The following is a 21,606-nucleotide window of genomic DNA, read 5'->3' as shown; positions in this document are numbered from 1 at the left end:
AAATTGCAAGGTGATGACATACTTCATAAGCAACGAAGAATGCTTGACAATCAAGGTATTTTAATTCTCAAAAAATTAGAATTGTTTCAGACGTTTTATATTGTCTAATTGAGAATTTATGCGTGGACCATACATACAATTATATAATTAGTAAGCTACAACATGACTATGAAATAAGTACATAATTTGTTCCTATATATCATAATATTATAACACGATGCTTTTTGCAATTGTTCAAAGCATTTTAATTCTTCAATGCATTTTAATTTGTTTAAGGTTTTAGTTTGGGTTGTTTATGGGCTATATCTTGGGGTTTAAGACTTTATGCATGGACTATTGATACAATTATTTGGTTATTAAACTACAACAAGACTAGAAATAAAGACATAGGCCGTTTCTATATATCATAAAACAATTAAAGAATTTAAGTATGGTAATTGTATATCACACTTATTTAATATATATCTAAATGCTAACTACATATATTGAAGTACTAAATTCTATATTATGCTTATAGATAATATATTTAAGCATGAACTATGGATAATCAATAAGAGATCAACAAAAGAATTAAATAGATTGATTATGAGATAATTAGTAAGAAACTTACAAGATTATTATAGGTTGTAGTCCGGTATAAATTTCTGTGTAGAGCAAGCTTATACCACTCCAAGTCATTTCAGTTTATGGCAATTTTATTACCCAGTAAGAAAGTGTCGTGCTGTTGTTTGACGGATATTGCAACACCCTTGAAAATAATAGAAAGAATTTATATATCATTATATTGTTGAAGAAAAATAGTAGCTTTGAAATGTTCATAAATATATAGATGAATAACTTAAACTACTGCAATATAGTTAACATGTAAATATTAACAAATCTTTTATAAAATCTTTCAGTCATGACTGTTACAGGGTTAGGATATCACTATCATGCGCAAAGTAAAACTACTTTAAGAACAATTTAAATTATTAATATAACATGTAGTCGAGATAGTTACAAAGTGCTAAATTCAGAACCTTATGATACATATACCATGACTAATTTGTAAAATCGTATTCTTTAAAATCAAAGGACAACAAAAAGAACAAAACAACATTCTTAAATGTGTATATATTTCAAACTACATGTTAAATCTGTGTCTCATTGTTGTTTTATATAAATTAATTTGAGACTAATCTACATAATATTTTATATAAATACTTTACTTCCCCAACAGAGCTACAACTAACAGAACAGGAGCTGAAGGATTTAACTTTGATAGAGATTGAGAGCATATTGAAGTCATACAACAAGAGTTTGCGAGATTACCCCACTATGCCTTACCCAAACACTGATACATCGTTCCAGCAGTTGATGTGCAGTGGTTTGAACACTCTAATATGTGATGAGCTTAGATACAACAGACGCAAATTAGCAGGAGAACATGCTGCTTACTTACAACAATTAACTGATGAACAGAGGGTAGTGTACAAGTCAATAATGGAAGCTGTGAACAGTGGGAGAGGTGGAGTTTTTTTCCTGTATGGATACGGTGGTACTGGAAAGACTTTTGTTTGGAAGACACTTGCTTCTGCAGTTAGGTCCAAAGGACAAATTGCTTTGACAGTTGCATCAAGTGGTATCGCATCGTTATTACTACCAGGTGGAAGGACAGCACACTCCCGTTTTGCTATCCCACTAAACTTGGATGAGTTCTCCACGTGCAACATCAAACAGGGTAGTGCTTTGGCTGAGTTGATAACAAAGGCTAAGATTATTATATGGGATGAAGCTCCTATGGTAAACAGACTATGTATTGAGGCACTTGATAGAACAATGTGTGACATACTGAGGTTCAAGAATACAAACAGTGAGAACCAACTGTTTGGTGGGAAGACGGTTGTCTTTGGAGGAGACTTTAGACAGATTTTACCCGTCATACCGAAAGGCAGCAGGCAAGATATTGTTAATGCAACAATTAATTCATCATACATTTGGGATAGTTGTAAATTGCTTACACTCACAAGGAACATGCGACTACAAGCAGACAAGACATCTGAAGAATCAAAGGAGATAAAGCAATTTTGTGAATGGATATTGTCAATTGGTGATGGAAAATGTGGAACACCAAATGATGGAGTTGACAAAGTTAAAATCCCAGATGATATTCTTATTAGTGTGTGGGATGATCCTATAGTAGCCATCTGTGAAGCAACATATCCTGATTTGTTTGGGGGTGCAAGTTGTGTTCCCCACCTACAACAACGAGCAATATTAGCACCCACGCTACAAGCTGTTGACGAGATTAATAATTACATGATGAGTCTCAACTCTGCCGAGGCGTATACTTACTATAGTTCTGACACTGCATGTCAAGCAGAGTGCAGTAATGACATCATGGCATCCATTCATACTCCAGAATTCTTAAACACTATAAGATGTTCGGGCGTCCCTAATCATGAGTTAAAGGTGAAAGTAGGTACACCGATCATGCTACTAAGGAACATTGATCACTCTGCTGGCTTATGTAATGGAACACGTTTGGTAATATCAAAGTTGGGAAAACACATCATTGAAGCACAGAGCTTAACAGGATCAAATTGTGGCCAAAAAGTTTATATCCCAAGAATGACACTTAGTCCATCAGACCATAGGATACCATTTAAGTTTCAGCGGAGACAATTTCCGATAATGGTATCATATGCTATGACTATTAACAAGAGTCAAGGACAATCATTATCAAATGTGGGTCTCATTCTAAAGAAGTCAGTGTTCACACATGGCCAACTATATGTTGCAGTGTCAAGAGTTACAAATAGGAAAGGTCTGAAGATTTTGATTTGCAACAATGAAGATAACCAAGAGACAGACAACGTAGTTTTTAAGGAGGTGTTTAGAAATGTTGGTTAATGTACGATGAGTTAAGGAGGTCGAATTCTTACAAAGAGATTCAATGATAGGTTTGACTCAACGTTTGGATGCCTAAGAATGCATGATGCATGATGCATTGATGAAGGTTAGTTACAGTGTAATTTTGTATCTGACAACTGATTTTAGTGAGACTTTAATTCATATGTAGCCTTTAATTTTTCTATTTATTTAAATGTAGTTTGGTATTAATCTGAATATTGGTTAATGATGTAATAACTGTGGAATTATATCTTTCTTTGACATAGGTATGTATTGGCAGTTTGATTGGTAGTCAGATTTCGTGGACAATGGCTTTAGTTCAGTTATGTTTTGAAAAAAAAAAGGATCTTTCACATCAGGAGTATTTGATGAGACTATAATATATGAAAAGATTCCTATCTTTTATATATGTGTGAGTAAGACCCTTATATTCTCTTAAACTGTGACAGAATTTTATTTACTAATGAATTTAGTTAAAATTATGTGTTTTATTTTATAATACAATGGAGGTCGTAATAAACTAGCATTGCTTACATTAATCATTTTAGAAATTAATAACCGAAAAAATGGTGAATGAAAATTGTTCAGCCATGCATTCCAACTTAGATCCTTAACTCTGGAAAGCTTTCAACACAAATTATAGAGGACTTAACATGTACCTTCTCTTCCCAAATATGGTGCAGTAAATGCTCTATGAAGGGTTTATACATGATAAGAGACACTTATCAAGCCAAAATACGTCAAAGGTCTATATATACAACACAGATAAATCACATTTTTAAACATTATTTTCAATCTCAGCACCAACAAATTATGTTGTAAAACTACCAAATCAGGAGCTAAAGAAAACATTTAAGTTCGTTGGCATATACAGAAGAGTCTTTTCTTAACTGCCTATCAATAATAGGTTCTATGAGTAGTACTCACCGAGTATTGTTGTATTTTGGTTTCCGAAGCGCATGCAATTAACACCCAGGGGACTGCTTCATAACCTGCGTTTGCACTAAAGACACATTATTTTTGTTCAGCTAAAATTAAAACCAGAAAGTTAAGCAGAAAATAAAAAGCAATATCCTTTTGGATTTATTTTGCAAATAACAGGACCGGCATCATAGAAAGTACATTGAAATTTCAAGAGTATAATTGCCGGTGAATTTAATAATTTAGTAATTAGATATTCCAAATTAGATTGTTTTCCCTTTTGCTTAGCAAATCTCTAGATTGAATACCAATGCTAGCCAGTAAGAAACTATTTAATTTACCTATCATGGTAATCTTTCTCTATCAAGTTTACACGCAAGTCAAGAATTGCAACAATAAAATATAGCAAATTATTTTGATAAATGCCTATCAACCGACAGTTTTTCCACACCGTTTACAAAATTTTCAGAAAGTAGATTGAGAGCAATGCAGATTACCTAAAAGGAGAAAATTGCTTAGCAATTAACAAAGAAATAATCTACAGTCCTTCATATTTAACAATTTGATGACAGCCAATAAGGTTATCATTATACCACATTAATTTTATAAAGATCTCAAGTTACCAAAGTTTTTGGAAGAAAGGATACAGAGAAGATACAAATAAAATACATCAGAGAAAACCATAAAATTGCCGTAATAGCAATAAAAAGGCATTTAGTGAGAAGAATGGAACCTTCTTCGCCACCAATTTAAAAACCAAGCTTCCTTATTGTGTTGCCAAATGGAGTACTAGACCTGCAATTCAAACTGATAAAATAATTACAGGTTACTAAACAAATAATTGTAAAAATAGTCCACGCATAAAGTCCTAAACACCAAGATCTAGCCCATAAATCACCCAATCTAAATCGTAAAACAAATTAAAATGCATTTGATACTGATAGCTTTGTATAAAAAATACAGGATGCTTGAACATTTTCTTAGCTATTACTAATGATTCAATTTAGACAATACATGAAAACAGAAATGGATAAAAAAGCAGAGTACTGTGAGTTGTTGAATCTGAATTCTCATGTAAATGACATCTCCAGATAAATCACAAATGATGGATGATTCAAAGACAGCGTTCTCTTCCCAAACATGGTGTAATAATATCTCTATCCTAAAATACATGAACTTAACATACTTAGCACTTCAACTAAATTTATAAAGGGTTTATATATGAAAAGCAACACTTATCAAAAGTTAGATTTGTAATGACAAAAAATTTTAGCTACAGAAAAAAATTTAACGAGTAAGATGCCTTTGAATGTGCTAATGTATGTAGAACATATAAACAATACGAATTAAGAGGCTTGGGTTCCGATCCACTCACCTATCTAATCTGATCAGATCAACAAGACTAATGTATATTGAAAATCGATATTGTGTATAACACCAAGATTTCCACAAACAAGTTAGGATCGAGGAAAACGATCGATTAGCAACGGGATCCAATTTGATCTGGGTGTAGCTTGGCGGGTTATACTCAATCTGGAGTGTGTGACTACGAATCTAAACAAAGGAATAAGTTGAGCAGTGGGCCACATAATGTTTTTCTCAACCACAGAAGTCTCACTGATCAGCTTTTGAGTATCATCGCTAGCGTGCCACTATTTCGAAGAAAGCATGAAGTAGAAGAAGTGATTCAATGGCTGCTATCTATTAGAAAGCATTGGAGACAGAGGTTTGATTACTCCAAACAAGTATAACGGTTGAATCGATAGGTGGAAATTTATTATTAGTTAAATGATGCATAGGAATTGGTGATTTTTGAAAAGTTTGAGATGGCATCTACTATACACTAGACCAGTTGGCATCATATGAGACATTAAAATACTATTATATTTTAAATACATCTTCAAAAATCACCAACTTTAAATTTTAAGTTTTTTAAAATAAATTTGGCTTCAGGAGCTGAAAAAATAACTCTTCATAATTTTTGTTAAATTATTTTTTTGGTTTTATTTTTTTTTATCTTATTAGCATTTTGGTTACATATAATTATGATATTTTGGAAATTGAAAAGACTTGAAATATAAGACTGGATTTTTTGGGCACAATCTGATAGGGCCAGTTAAATTGGGGGAATATATATTTATCCAAATATTTGTTATCACTGTATGTTAATAAATAAATCAATAAGTTGAAGAAATGAATGTAGTTGAGAACCCACACGAAACAAGTAATGCTTCATATATCATATATTTAATAAAGTGTTATGGAATACGCACAAATACAATGCCAATCGCTTAAAGCATCCGCGCGAAGCGCGGCCCCCCACTAGTTAATATTAATATTATTAATATTAATATTAATATATTAATATATTAATATTAATATTAATATATTAATATATTAATATTAATATTAATATTAATATATTAATATTTAATATTTAATATTTAATATCTACTTAATATACTAAAACTGGGTTTTTCCTCAGCTACTAAAAGTGACGTGTCGATCTCTCATGCCTCCGTTTTCCCTCCAAAACGAATAAAATTTTTTTTCTATTCTAAATTATTTTATTGTAATTATATTATAATTAATACTAAATGAATAATATATAATTATACTAATTTAGCAACATATCTTCATTATAATTATATCAAATCAATATTTAATACACTATTAAACTATTTATCAATTATCAATTAAAAATACTTTTAATAATTTTAATGATAATAATAATATCAATAATAGTAATAATAATAATAAAAAATCTTTGTTACCCGATTCACGTATATCAAATAATTTTTTTAAATTATTTTATAAAAAATATCTTTAATATAATTATATTGTAATTAATATTTAATGAATAATATATAATTATACTAATTTAGAAACATATCTTCATTATAATTGTATCAAATCAAAATTTAATGCACTATTAAACTACTTATCAATTATCAATTAAAAATACTTTTATTCATTTTAATGATAATAATAATATCAGTAATAGTAATACTAATAATAAAAAATCTTTGTTACCCGTGATATGATGAAATTAATATATAATTATACTAATTTAGGAACATATATTCATTATAATTGTATCAAATCAATATTTAATGCATTATTAAAAAATTACCTTAATAATAGGTAATTTACATATTTATTTTTGTTTTACTAAAGTCTATATATAGTGTTTTCCTGTGGTACATGAATCTAAATTTGAGAGTAAATTCATAATTTTATATTTAGTATTTTTTTTTTACTACTTCATAGAATAAGAATGTATTCTTCGTTTTTTATTGAAGTTGATCCTTTTAAGGTACAATTTATAATTTTTTATAATATTTTTCATATACTCATTCTATTATATTATTCTTTTAATAATTTTTTATTTGTTGTTACTCTAAGTTATTCTTATCGTCTAATGTTCCAATTCGATTGTCTTTTGCCACAATCATTTACAATACATCACATCCATGAAATACCTCATCGAGTTGTTTTCACTGAAACTGAGTTTTTTTCCGACTAATGAAAGTGATGTGTCACTTTCTCGTAAACCCATTTTCCCTCCAAAATGAATGCATTTAATGAATAATGCATAATTATACTAATTTAGAAAAATATCTTTATTTTAATTATATAAAATCAATATTTAATTTATTATTAAACTACTTATCAATTATTAATTAGAAATATTTTTTATTATTTTAATGAATAATACATAATTATACTCGTTTAAGAAAATATCTTTATTATAATTATATAAAATCAATATTTAATGCATCATTAAACTAATTATCAATCAAAAATATTTTTAAATATTTTAATTATATTCATATCCTTCTAATTCTTATTCATTATCCAATGATTTTATTAGTGGCAAGTTGTTAACCCATTTATATTGATAATAATAATAATTTTATTAGGATAAATATCAAATTCTATTCCTAATATAAAAATATAAAATTTGATTCCTTCCATTTTTATTTTACCACTATAAAAGACCATGTATGCTAGAAGAAAATATCATTCGTTTACCAATTACTCTTTCATTTGATAGCTTTTACAACAATTATTTTTCTTCCTATGAGGCATCGCTGCAAGAAGACAACTATCGTGGATACAAACTACACACTCTCCAACTTTCGTGCTTATCATTCGGAACTCTATAAGATATGTTATCTATGAAGTATTTATAGATCATGTATGTATAAATAAAAACTGTTTTGTATTTAAATTTAAGTCATTTACCTGTTTGTGATATATTGTAGTGTGAAATTACTTTCAATATGTGTTATGTAATGATATTATGTTCTAATTTAAGCTTTTACTTTATAACTGTATTATGATTTTATCTCATCATTTTTTCTTAGATATCAAGTTGACGTATTTTTATTTATTATTATTATTATTGAAACGAATGTGATATGAAATGTACCAAAAAAAACTCTCACATTTAATTTATTTTATTGTAGTCTTCTATCTATTCTATTTATTTTTATTTTTTTCTTATTCATTTTATTTTTTTTTCAAATGTTATGTAATCTATCATAATTTAGACCAATCTACTTCTATTTAATATACTAAAATTATGTTTTTCTCCAACTAATGAAAGTGAGGTGTCACTTTTTTGTGAACTCATTTTTTTTCCAAAATGATTGCACTATTTCTCTCTTTTAAATTTATTTTTAAAAATTATCTTTAATTGATATAATTATATTATAATTAGTATGTAATGAATGATACATAATTATACTAATTTAAGATAATCTCTTTATTATAATTATACTAATCTCTTTTAAATTTATTTCAGAAAATTATCTTAATTATAATTATATAACAATATTATACTTAGCATTTAATGAATAATTCATAATTATATTAATTTAAAAAATATCTCTATTATAATTATATAAAATCAATAATTAATGCATTATTAACCTAATTATCAATCAAAAATATTTTTAACTATTTTAATTATATTGATTTTAATTATATTAATATAATTCTATTTTTTATTCATTATCCTAAAATTTTATTAGTGACAAGTTATTATTTTAATGGTAACCTATATAATAATAATAATAATAATAATAATAATAATAATAATAATAATAATAATAATAATAATAATAATAATAATAATAATAATAATATAGAAAATTATATTTTAGAGAAATATAAATTGATTATTAATAATTAGTTATTAATAATAATGATAATTATATGATTAATTTTTAGTAATCATTAAATATATTTAATATAAATAACCAAGTTTAATTAATTAACAAATGAAAGAAAATATTATTGGACGATTGTAAAAGCAACAATATATATATATATTAATAACCAATTTAATATTAATAACGATAATTATCGTTATTATTCAATAATAATAATAATAATAATAATAATAATAATAATAATAATAATAATAATCTTTTCTTTTATTAAAATACTCATCTAATTGAATTAATATAAATATTTAATGAAAATAAAGAATGGATTTTTTGGTAAATTTGTTAGTTGCTCAACTGATTCATCTTATTTATCGTGATTGAGATTGATATATAATCGTAAAGATTTTTTTTCCTCCATTAATTTTAGTAAAGAAATCCATGACGTAAAATAAAATAAAATAAAGTCAGTATCTACTTTTTTTCTCAATATTTTTTATATTTACGGTAAATATTAAATGTAAAAAAGAAAAAAAAATATTAATTATTATCACTTTTATTTATTTACATGCATAATTAAATTTAATATAATTATAGTAAGTCTCTATAATTATAACAATTTATATCTGTTACATATATAGCAATTATATTATATATAATTATATATCTCCTCTTTTATATATACTTATTAGCAAGTTTTTCTATTTATATAATCTACTTAATATATTAAAATTGGATTTTTTTTCAACTAATGAGTGAGGTGTGAATTTCTCATGAATTCATTTTCCCAATGCATTTAATGAATAATGCATAATTATATAAAATTCATATTTAATACATTATTAAACTACTTATCAATTATCAATCAAAAATATTTTTAATGATAATAATAATAATAATAATAATAATAATAATAATAATAATAATAATAATAATAATAATAATAATAATAATATACTTCTACTTAATATACTAAAATTGTATTTTTCTCTAACTAATTGAAGTGAGGTGTCAATTTTTCATAAATTCATTTTTCTTCTAAAATGAAAGCACTATTCTCTCTTCTAAATTTATTTTACAAAAATATCTTTATTATATTTATATTACAATTAACATTTAATGAATAATGTATGATTATACTAATTTAGGAAAATATATTTATTATAATTATATAAAATTAATATTTAATGTATTATCAACTAATGAACGCGAGGTGTCAATTCTTTATAAATTTATTTTTTCTCCAAAATGAAAGTACTATTCTCTCTTCTAAATTTATTTTAGAAAAATTAAAATTCCATGCTGAATATAGGTGGCAAGTAAAAAAAATAAGCAAGTTCATGGAATCAAATCATATTTCTATAACATATATAAGAATGTATATTTTTATTATATAAAAATTGAATTTCTGCACTTCATGATGGGCGTGACATACTTCTTAGCGTGTTTCTTAATTTATTTTTTATAACTCATTGAATACAATTTATTATAGCAAATTAATTATATCAACTAATTGATTTGATTATGTATTTAAATATCACACTATTTATTATAATTTATATCAATCAAATAATTGTAATTTATTATATCAATTATTTTAATTCATTAATTTATAAGGTACATAATAACATAGATGATTTATTACTTATAATGATTAAATACAATAAATACATATTAATTTAGTTAAAAAAATCATTGTCTCCTATGTTTTTCTATTTATTTTTTCTAATTCATTAAATCTAATCAATTATAATAAATTAATTATATCAACTAATTAATTCAATCAATTATTTTTAATTTATTTTTTGAATTCAATAAATCAAATAAAATTAATTATACTAATTATTTGTATTGACTAATTAATTTGATTAATTCTTACAAATATTTTTGTTTAACTTATTTTATTTATTTAAATATAACTAATTTGTTATTTAATTTTATTAGGATAAATATCAAATTCTATTTCTAATATAAAAATACAAAATTTCATTCATTTCATTTTTATTTTACCACTATAAAAAATCATATATGTTAGAAGAAAACATCATTCATTTACCAATTACTCTTTTATTGGGTAGCTTTTACAACAATTTTTTTTCTTCCTATGAGACGTCGTCACAAGAAGGTAACTATCATGGATACAAATCAGCACACACTCTTCAACTCCCGTGCTCATCATTTAGAGCAATATATGATATGTTATCCATTAAGCATTTATAGACCATGGTGTTATTATGTTTGCATAAATAAATAAAAAATTCGTAATTAAGTTTAAGTCATTTACCTATTTGTGTGGTATATTGTAGTATGAAATTACTTTTAATTTGTGTTGTACAATGATATTATGGTTTAATTTAAGCTTTTATTTTATAATTGTGTTATGATTTTATCTCATCATTTTTCTTAGATATTAAGTTAATGTATTTTTATTTATTATTATTGAAGCAGATATAATATAAAATTTGTAAAAAGAAAAAAATTTTCATTCAATTTATTTTATTATAGTCTTCTATTCTTCTATTTCTTTTTATTTTTTATTCATTTTATTTTCTTTTTAAATATCATATAATTTATTATAATTTATACCAATTAATTAATTATAATTTATTACATCAGTTAGTTTAATTCATTAATTTATAATATACATGATAAAATAGATCATTTGTTACTTATACGTTTATTTTTTTAAAATCTAAATCTGAATAATTATATTTTCATTTTTTGTTATGAACAAAATATTATTAATAATGAATAATAATTAACCACTCATACTTTTCAAAGTGTTTGGATGATTTTTATATTTATTAATATTAATTATTGATTATTTTTTCATAAATAAATTATATTATAATTTGATGTTATTTCATAATTGATTAATGTTCATGAAACTATGTTACTCTAAATTTTATATTTTATAAATATTTTATTTAAATATAATTTTTTACCATAAAATGTATTATTTTTAATAATATCATAATTTTATTTTTTTAATTATTCTAATTGAATATTTTATCAAATACTAATTAAAGTCATTTTTCCATTAATACTGAAATAAAGTTACAAAAGGGTCCATAGAGTAGAATAAGTAAAATAATGTGATACCCACATTGCAATATCTAAATGAAACAACTTAGGATTTAAAATTTTTATCTTTCTCTTTCTCGCCGTTTATTATATTATCTATTCTATCTATTCTATTATATAAAAATCGAATTTTTACCTTTGATGATAGAATCAACGTAGCATGCTTCTGCTTTATTTTGTTTAACCCATTAAAGTCAATTCATTATGATGAATTAATTATATCAACTAATTGATTTGAATAGATATTTAAGTATCACACAATTTAAAATTATGTATTTTAATTATTTGATTTAATTTTTATTATATATAAATTTAAGGAATAAATTAAAATAAGATAATTTATTACTTATTTAAATTGAATACAACAAATAAAAATTAATTTAGTTAAGAATTTAATATTTTCTAATCTTCTATACATAAAAATGACAAAACAAAATTATAAAAATAATCTTTTTATCACTTTTGCTATTTTAATTTTATTTTCTTTGCTTTTTTTATGTATAATTTTATTTTATATTAATTTTATTTATTTAATAATAAAATATACTCATATTAATTCTATCATATAATAGAAGTTTAACCCAAGTTCAAAATGCTAAAACAAAAAAAGAAAACAGTGGATATATGATTAGAGAAAAATGTATAATAATGACAAAATATACTAAAACTTGGATTTTTTCTCCAACTAATAAAAGTGAGGTGTTAATTCCTCATGAATTTATTTTTTCTCTAAAATAAAATCACTATTTTCTTTTCTAAATTTATTTTAGAAAAATATATTTATTATAATTATATTACAATTAACATTTAATGAATAATGCATTATTATACTAATTTAGAGAAATATTTTTATTATAATTATATAAAATCAATATTTGATACATTATCAACTAATAAAAGTGAAGTGTCAATTCCTCATGAATGTATTTTTCCTCCAAAATGAAAGTACTATTCTCTCTTCTAAATTTATTTTAGAAAAATATATTTATTATAATTATATTACAATATTACAATTAGCATTTAATGAATAATGCATAATTATAATAATTTAGAAAAGTAAAATAAAGTCCAGTAATTTATCTTCCGACTGCACACGTGTATAGAATAACTTTTAAGAATGAATCATGTATAGTAAATACGGTCGATAATTGTAAAATTGTATACTAACATTGATATAATATTATTTCACGTATATGTTTTGCAGGCATCAAAGAAAAGTGTTGAGTTGTTTTTTAGTAGATTTAGATTATTTATTGTTTATTAGAGAATTTTATGCATTAGAATTCTCTAATAATTTTTTATTTATTTTGAGATAATTTTGATATATTCTTACTTTACAGTAAAACAACATATAAAACTTTGTTAGTGGATCTAAATATTATTAAGTTATTTATGGTCACATTTAATATATATGTTTGATTTATTAAAAAAAGTAAATTACTAAAACCAATTAATAACTATTTAAGAATTAATATATTTAACTAGCTTAAGAAAAAACAAATAATACATAACATGTTATATTTTTATTAATCAAATTATTATAATTTAAATTAATTTTAATAAAATAATTTAAAATTATAATTTTAATTTTATCACGTGCATGGCACGGGTAATTAAACTTTTATATATAATAGGAGAGTAGTAATAGATTTGTTATCCGACAAGTGTCCAGCTTCAATGATCAACAAGTGGTATGTCTGCACTCATGACAAGTGGTACACTAAAAAAACTAATAATAATAATCAATATATGATATGATGAAAGATAATCCTACCGAACGAAACAAAAGCCTGAAGTTGTCAGTATTCAATACAACAACAGAAATTAGGTGGGATATTTGAAATTAAAATCAAATTTGGATTCTTCTCATATTTCACCTGTGGGCGCGTTCTTTCCCTTTTGGATCAGAATTTAAACTTGAGCATTTGAAATTAGGGTAAGAGTGAACAAAATTAAAATTAGAAGTTTAAAAATCAAAGCTTTCTTTGATTTCTTTCAATCTCTCTTTCTCTTCTTTCTTTCTCGCGCGCTCTCTCTGGTTGATTTTCTTTTATTATCTTCTTCGTCCATAACGACGACGTGGTAGAAGTACTGGACAAGTCACAGGCAAGAGAGTTGAATATCAAGAAGAGGAGAGGAAGATCTAAGAGACGAGGAGGCGGAGGAGGAGATGCAAGCTTTAGGAGCAGAGGCGAACAGAGCTTTCACGGTGATTTCAGAGGCGACAGAGTGGGGAAGAAGCAGCACAGCAAAGATAGGATGTTCATCGCACCCCCTTCAAGCAACTTCCTTTCTGTTGCTGCGCGTAACTACTCTCCCTCTAACTCTCCCTAAGCTTCCCCTTTTTATGTTAATTATCTCTTCATCTTATACTTTTTTAACAATTCAGGCTTTCATTTACTCCGTTTGAATATCCGGTGTACACAACTGATGGGAGTATATGATAAATTGGGTTTGCAAATTTACTGGTAAGCCATCACAAGTGTTTTTCTTAATCGAAAGTTAATGGGCTGTTATATGATAAATTGGGTTTGCAAATTGGGTGTAGGAACATAATCTTGTAGCATAATCCCGTGCAAATTGGGTGCAAATTGTGAGTTACTGTAAGCCATCACTCTCTCTCACTTCCGCTGCATTGACTTGCTATTCCTTTTGCTTTTTCTGCGTTGAGATGCATTTGGTTGAGAAACCTCGAGCTTGAGCTGAATGGTGAATTATAATTGCATGTTTCTTTGTGTATCGTTTTCTTCAATTTTTTAGGAAAGAATATTCATGATTGAGGAATCGAACTGTGTTTTTTTCTTCTCCTATTCTTTTCTGCCATTAAATATTTTTTTTATTGAAATATAGCGTCTTGAGTAAAATATTAAGGAAGTTTATACTGTATGAGAAGGACAAGAAACTAGCGTTAAGAGCTTTTCTCACATTGTCGATGATTTGTTTGATTTCCTTCTCTTTTATTTGGTGATATAAGCTTCAGGTTTCCATCAAGCTGGTCTGTGAGTCTGTGACTCGGGTTTTAATAAACTGAAAATTGAAAATTGTAAAGGATATTCATACACATCATTAGAGGAAAACCTAGGGAGAAAGTACGTCTGAGTATTCAAAAAAAATATTGAAGTTTGATTATTAAACCGTATTATCATTGTGATTGTTCATCAGCTACTTATTCAATGTAGCTTTATATTGCTGATTAGGTTGTGGATGCAATTCAAATATCTATGCATATATACTTTTACATGTAAATATATAATTCCTTTTAATACATTAGCCTCAACAGAAAAAATAATTAATTGCTTTCCTTTACTATAAACTGCAATCAAAAGCCAAAGAACCAACAGTATAATTGTTGATCAGTTTTTAAGGACTGTTTGCTGTGATATCAATTTTCAATCTCTTGGATATGAGTCTTTCATCTAATATTACTGTGTAAGGCTCTGAACTGATGTATAGATAGTGAAAATTGTTGTATTCCTTAAAACTGTGATTGAATCAGAGTAAAAAAGCTTTGTTTTTTGAGAATGTTGATGCCATCTATGTATGTTCTCCATGTCTTTTAAAATTTTCATAATTATTCTGCAGTGTCTGTTAAGGGTCCTTAGAAAGGAGAACTCAATCTTATTAACTGCCTCTTCAGTGTTTCTTCCAGTTCACCCAATGATGGTTTCAGTTATTCACACTAGGCTGATGGAGGTAATGTTTGTGAGAACTTTGTCCTTAACTTTTAAATGTTGAATGGTTTAGGGTTTCTTTAAATATAGCATCCATGTGACCACCTTAATATTTAATATAAAGAAATTAAAAATTAATTGTGGGATTAGAATCAATCTTCTTTAATTGTTTTTGTAGCAAAATCTTAATAAATATGATAAACTACATGAACTATATATGAATTATTGAGAATTTCTGATTTGTCCTCTGATCAAATGATATTGGATTTTGGATAAAATTTAATTTGTGCATTTGATAGTTGTTTATTTATTCTTTTTGTTGTTTGATAGCTTACAAGCCAGCCAGAAGCACCAGATAGGGCAGTGGCTCAATGGCATCTCTGGAAGAGTGTAGTGGCAGAATGGTGTGCCGTACTGGAAGAGGAGATGATTAGGAGATCTTGATATCAGAAACGGTGGAATGATTCGACAAAAGAGGGGAGCACACAGACAAGCTTTTGGTGGTTCGAATTCACTCCCTCAAAGCATCAGAATGAGTTTCCATCAATGCCTCCTGTAAACTCAGCTTACTCTATCCAGTCAGATGCAGTTGAAAATGAATCATATCAAAGCTCCCTAAAGTACCCCAGCAGACAGGTATTATTCTATCATTTCATTTTTGGATTTTGATTATATTTTGTTATGACTAAAATAACACAGATTTATGGATTTGCACCCACCATCACATTGTTAGAAATTTTTCATTTGGTATGTCAATCCTCTCATCACTAGCACTTCACATACGCCAATATAAATTTTCTCGAAAGATGTTGAGTTCTTGATTTATTAGCTGGAATTGGTTTGAATAAAAAGGATTTGTTTTTGGAAATTCTATAACAGATAATTTTGGAGTAATGAAGATCATCAAGTAATGCAAAAAATAATTCTGTAAGAGAATTTTTTGCTGAAATGTGAACATGAGTTGTGGTGTTGTGCATGTCTTTGGTTCAAGGGAGGCTTACCCTTCAAAAGCAGTGCGAGCTGAGTTACTTTGAGCATACTTTCGAGTACTGGTAAGTGGTAACTAAGCTTTGTCCCTCTCTTTTTCCTTCTATAAGAAAAAATTAAAGATAAAAAAAAAAACAAACAAAGAAGGGTCTATTTTGAGCATACTTTCAGGTAAGATATTTTGAGCATACTTCAATATCTTGGATTGTTTTTTATGTTACATCATTAATGCTATTAACTATGTTTATATTATATGGATTAATTCTGTGGATTACAAGATAAGAAGATTACAATAGGCTAAGGCCATTGAGTTACAAACAAGCTGATGTGTTTCCTTTGTATTTTTCTTTCATCAGCAAGCCCAGTTGTGAGAATGTTTCCAAAAAGGTTATCTCATCAGTAGGGGTGTGGTCATTAACAAAGGATTATTCATGGGATACTATTATTTGTCATGATTCTGTTGATGTGAGATGGACAACACTTGGTGATCTCTTAATTAATGGAAAACTTTTGGGATGCTTATACTACCGAAACTTTGTTGTAGTCTGTGTAGCAGATATATCGGTAGGATTATCTTTTGTCAATCTGTTATTTTCAGTGGCAATTTTGAGTTTTTGAGTGCCAAATTTTTAATTTTCAATAGAGATTTGAGAAATTACATGTGTATTTATAAACTACTCTATGAACTCAGTAAACAAATTGATTTGAGTTTCAAAATGATTTTGTTTTTAAAAAATTATATGACATAAAGAAAAGAAAGGATAAAAACATTTCGATGTTATATCCATTTTGTTTTGAATATGCTCCCATCATCACGTTGTTAGCAATTTTTAATTGATCAGTTGGGTTTTAATTAATTGGATCCTACACTAAAATATATTTATGCTTTCCTCTTTATTATGAAGTTCGAATATATCTTTTGTTTTGAGTTAACAAACTAAGACTAAATTCTAAGTTATTTTGTGTTTTGCTCTAATAAAAGAATGTAAGTTTAAATATATATGTCAGTAATAAGCTTCAATGGAGAGTTTGGTTCAATGCATATTCATTAAGTACTTCCTCAGATGAATGGCAGAAAAATGTGTTACATGCATATCATTCTGGACTTACTTTCAAATGCTAACACCAACAAAATGTGAGAGATTATAAAATGTTTGCAAATGTTTTTTTTTTCAAAAATAAAATAAATTGAGCCCTTATATTGAATCCAACCACTATGAGGTTGTGAATATTATATGCATCACTTTTGTATATGATTTTTCTTTTAATATTTAAAGTGAAAATCTATTATGGTGCTTGGTAATTGTGCAGGGAGTTTTCATATTTTTGTAATTAGAGGACTTGCGAGAGATAGTGAAATCCAAAAAGGTAGTGTTTTGGAAGCTGAAGTTGAGATGTTCAAAAAGTTTTTAGAGATAAGTGAGTGATTGTATATTTATCAAAAAGTTTTATTTGTTTTGGACATTGATTTTATATGTTATTTTGAACTTTGCAGCTTTTATCTTGATCATTGATTAGGGAATCTATTTTGTTTTTTTATTGGTGTCTTTTATATTAACCATGTGGACCTTTCATAAGTTCTCTATTCTATTTAAGTTAATTTTCAATATTTTTGTGTGTATTTATTATTTGTTACTATTTTGGATTTTTATGTTCTCCTCCATTATGGGGCTCGCAATGTTCAAAGTGTTAGGAATGCTATAGTTTTAATATTAATTCTTTTATGATGTTCTTAGTGTGCTTTTGATCATTTCTGCTAAGCCAACTTGATAGAGAATGTGAATTCCTAGACACACAAGAGGATAATGAATGACAATCTTCTAATTGGTCTTCAAAAAATGAGTTGTATTCCGGTATGGGATTTATTTTTCTTTTCATATGAATTTATTAGATCATTGTGAAATATTCTTATTTCTTTTCATATGGTGAATCCCACCCCCATTGGATATTTTGCATTCCAATAAGAATTTGCAAATGGTAGTTTTGTTTAAAATCCTAGAAAAATTATTCTCCTTCAATTTGGTGAGCATTTCTTTCTATATGCATCTGTTACTAATGGGAGAATAATAGGTTGGTTTGGCAAGGGCTTCTTTTTTTACTTCTCTTTTTAAAGAATATAATCTTTTGTCATGTTTTATGCTTGATTATATTTCTTGCATTCTGTTATTTTTTATTATATTTAATAGATTAGTAATTACAATTAGTTTCTAGGTGTTTACTTTTAATTAGTTGTTGGGCTTTAGGCTGTTCAATTTGATGTGAGTTGTCTTAATTTACGTTAAAAATTGCTGTTCATGATATTCACATCTATCTTTGTTATCTTTCTGATTTTTGTTTGATGGCAAATCTCAACTTTGTTATTATAAACAGAATTGTTTGAAGATCAAGCAAAGACATTGGTAAATATTGCTGTTGATAGTGGATGTTACATATATCAAAGTCCAAGCTTAAATATTCTCATGGATTATCCCAACTTTAAAAAGATGACTTCATTGCAATTTCATGATTGGCCTAAGGTACCTTCCTTTAGGAAAAAAAAATATCTTACACTTGAATTTTTTCTTCTTTCTGAAACTATGCCACCTTTGTTGTGGCATATACTATACAAATGTAAGGTGATGTAATGTTCATGGTAGATAATATTTTTGTTTAAATAAAAGAATTTTGGTGCTGGACAACAAAATGTTCAAATTTTTTGGAGAAAAAAAAAAGAAAGTGACCCAAGCTACTGATGCAAAACTACATAGTAAGTATAAAATATAACATTTTTGTGTATTTTTTAATTTTAGTCTAGAAGATTTTAGCAAAAAGTTATGGAAGATAAAAAAAAATTATTCATGACTAAATTGTATGATTGATGGTGTAATCTTTTGAGAATAAATTTAGTTTATCTGATTCTTCTTTGGATTTGTTCATAATGTGTTTGAACAAATTGTTTTTTGTTAGCAATTTAAACATGTGATGCTTTGATGAGATGGTTTTATGTGTGATTTTAGGATTTGGGTTGAGACAAACCCAACTATTAACTATTCGAGATCTATTTGGAAAAGGTAATTTTGTTAGTGTTGAACAGAAAGCTTAGCGTTTATCCCAAACTTGCTAAGATTCAAGATGTTGGCAACAAGGCAAATTTGTCGGTTGAGCATTTTCTTATTTTGTTAACAGTTGAGTATTGTTCATTTCAGCAAGAAGTCAGATATAAGAATGTCAACCAACCCAACTAATTCTGCTGTTGGTGTCTTTATTTCATGACGGTAATGAATCCAAGGTCAAAACTCACAAACACACCTTAAATTATGAATTTTTGAATAAATCAGTGTCATACTTGGAGATGACTTATTGATTATGCTCTTAGCTTAATTTCCTTTGGCACTTCGTTAGTCAATATGAAAATGCAAAAAAATCTTATGACTAGAATGTATAATGATGTAGATATTAAAATAACCACAGTTTTGTAGGCCTTTTCATCAACCAGTCCTATGATATACTGTCTTCATATGATGGTTACACCCACCTTCAAAGCATATGTCATTAAATCATATGATGTTCTACAATAGCATCGTAGCTAAATTAATAGGGTGAAAAAGTGATTACTTGCTGTATTTTACATTCAAAGATGCTTTTGAAATTTTTAAAGTGATGTTATACATAGGATCAAATATAAGGAAAGGAACTGAATTATACATTGAAATTTTAAACATTTATCAAAAGAAGTCTCTTGAAATTTAAGAAAAAAGAGTCAATGTAATATTGCTGGTGGATCAAAAAAACTAAACTTTTATCTGAAAATTATACTTTGATAAGTAAGCTTGGATAACGTTTGAGGACATATACCAAACTAACGAGAACAAGTGACCCAAAAATTTGATTCATGTGAATTTCTCTCTAACAAATAATTGGTATAAGTTATGCACAACAAATTTGTATCGTGCCTTGGTCCATTTTTGGAGCTTATTGCGACTAGAATCTTCATTTTCGGACAACTATTTTGTATATCTTTGGGTGTAAATTTTGTTGGTTGATCCATGGTAAAAAAAATTTATCATTCAATAAACCTGAAAAATATATACTTCATTGTTTAAAACCCTTGATAATACCCGTCCAAAAAAAAAGCGTTGATAATAACAAAATAAGATTTTTTATTTAATTGAATTGAATTTTTATGAACATTGAATTGTTTATTTTTTGTTTATAGCTTAAATATGTCATGAGTTGATGAGATAATTTCATTATAATACTATTTAGCTCAAACAAAATTTGCATATGAATACATCAAATACTTATCGTATAATGTGCTAAACTATAAAAGTTAAATGAGTATAAGTAGTGGCAATTTTATCCCCCATATCTTTGACATTGTCAACAAGCATCAGTTTATAAATTTCATAATAGGCTTTTGCTTCTTACTTTTTACAACTAAAACACATTCAAATAAGATAACATTTTTATTTTTATGGAAAAATATATATAGACTTCTTTCAAGTACTACTTATATCAGAAAATAAAAATTACACAAATACCTCTATTTGAATATTAAGACATGTTCAATTTATTATTCATTGGCAAACCATTGTGGTTAACATTTTGTATTATATTTTGTTTTTTCTTCGTTTAAATTGAACTTTACAAAGTGTGGTAAGTAATAGGCAGAATAATAAAATAAATTAGGATTATCAAAGTCGAATGCAATTTTAGAATTGTATTTATTAAAATACTTTTTTTAAAATTTTTAAGTGATTGATATTTGATAGTTGACACATTTACATAATAGTTTATATATATAAAAAGAGAAATCATTTCAATAATCTTCTTTTAATAGAAAGTTTATTTATTTTTTATAATTTTAGTTAAAATGTGTTATTAAAATTATGAATTGA

The 21,606-nt window shown here is 26.4% G+C and overlaps 2 protein-coding genes across 17 annotated transcripts; both read left to right on the top strand.

The window, feature by feature from the left end:
• The first annotated feature begins 1,317 nt into the window (after window positions 1-1,317).
• LOC114924017 (uncharacterized) lies at window positions 1,318-2,892 on the top strand. The gene has a single exon (XM_029289355.1). The coding sequence runs from the start codon at window positions 1,318-1,320 to the stop codon at window positions 2,890-2,892; it is 1,575 nt and encodes a 524-aa protein (XP_029145188.1).
• A 10,945-nt stretch (window positions 2,893-13,837) lies between these two features.
• On the top strand, window positions 13,838-19,412 carry LOC112714939 (katanin p80 WD40 repeat-containing subunit B1 homolog KTN80.3-like). Of its 16 annotated transcripts, none has more exons than XR_011866403.1 (10): window positions 13,838-14,376; window positions 14,461-14,539; window positions 14,620-14,674; window positions 15,654-15,764; window positions 16,073-16,378; window positions 16,622-16,794; window positions 17,086-17,293; window positions 18,041-18,148; window positions 18,466-18,582; window positions 19,100-19,412. XR_011866403.1 is itself a non-coding variant. In XM_072204508.1 (9 exons), the coding sequence occupies exons 6-8, from the start codon at window positions 16,718-16,720 to the stop codon at window positions 18,059-18,061; spliced, it is 306 nt and encodes a 101-aa protein (XP_072060609.1). In that variant the 5' UTR covers window positions 13,838-14,376; window positions 14,461-14,539; window positions 14,620-14,674; window positions 15,709-15,764; window positions 16,073-16,378; window positions 16,622-16,717; the 3' UTR covers window positions 18,062-18,097; window positions 19,100-19,412. The 16 variants fall into 16 exon arrangements, 8 of the variants coding, with proteins under 8 accessions (XP_072060609.1, XP_072060604.1, XP_072060610.1 ...); XR_011866408.1 differs by lacking the exon at window positions 18,466-18,582 and having other exon boundaries at window positions 13,864-14,007; window positions 14,158-14,376; XR_011866404.1 differs by lacking the exon at window positions 18,466-18,582 and having other exon boundaries at window positions 15,709-15,764.
• Window positions 19,413-21,606: the final 2,194 nt, after the last annotated feature.

The sequence above is a fragment of the Arachis hypogaea genome, chromosome 10 (assembly GCF_003086295.3).
Source record: "Arachis hypogaea cultivar Tifrunner chromosome 10, arahy.Tifrunner.gnm2.J5K5, whole genome shotgun sequence".
NCBI classification, from domain to species: Eukaryota; Viridiplantae; Streptophyta; class Magnoliopsida; order Fabales; family Fabaceae; genus Arachis; species Arachis hypogaea.
Note: the sequence above shows the minus strand (reverse complement) of the source record. Positions and strands in the feature narration are given on the sequence as shown.

Coding starts and splice junctions, on each gene's coding strand:
- LOC114924017 (XM_029289355.1), top strand. CDS start 1,318: ATGCCTTACCCAAACACTGATACATCGTTCCAGCAGTTGATGTGCAGT.
- LOC112714939 (XM_072204509.1), top strand. CDS start 16,718: ATGTCTTTGGTTCAAGGGAGGCTTACCCTTCAAAAGCAGTGCGAGCTG. Junction 16,795..17,085: donor GAGCATACTTTCGAGTACTG/GTAAGTGGTAAC, acceptor TTCTTTCATCAG/CAAGCCCAGTTGTGAGAATG. Junction 17,294..18,040: donor TCTGTGTAGCAGATATATCG/GTAGGATTATCT, acceptor GTAATTGTGCAG/GGAGTTTTCATATTTTTGTA.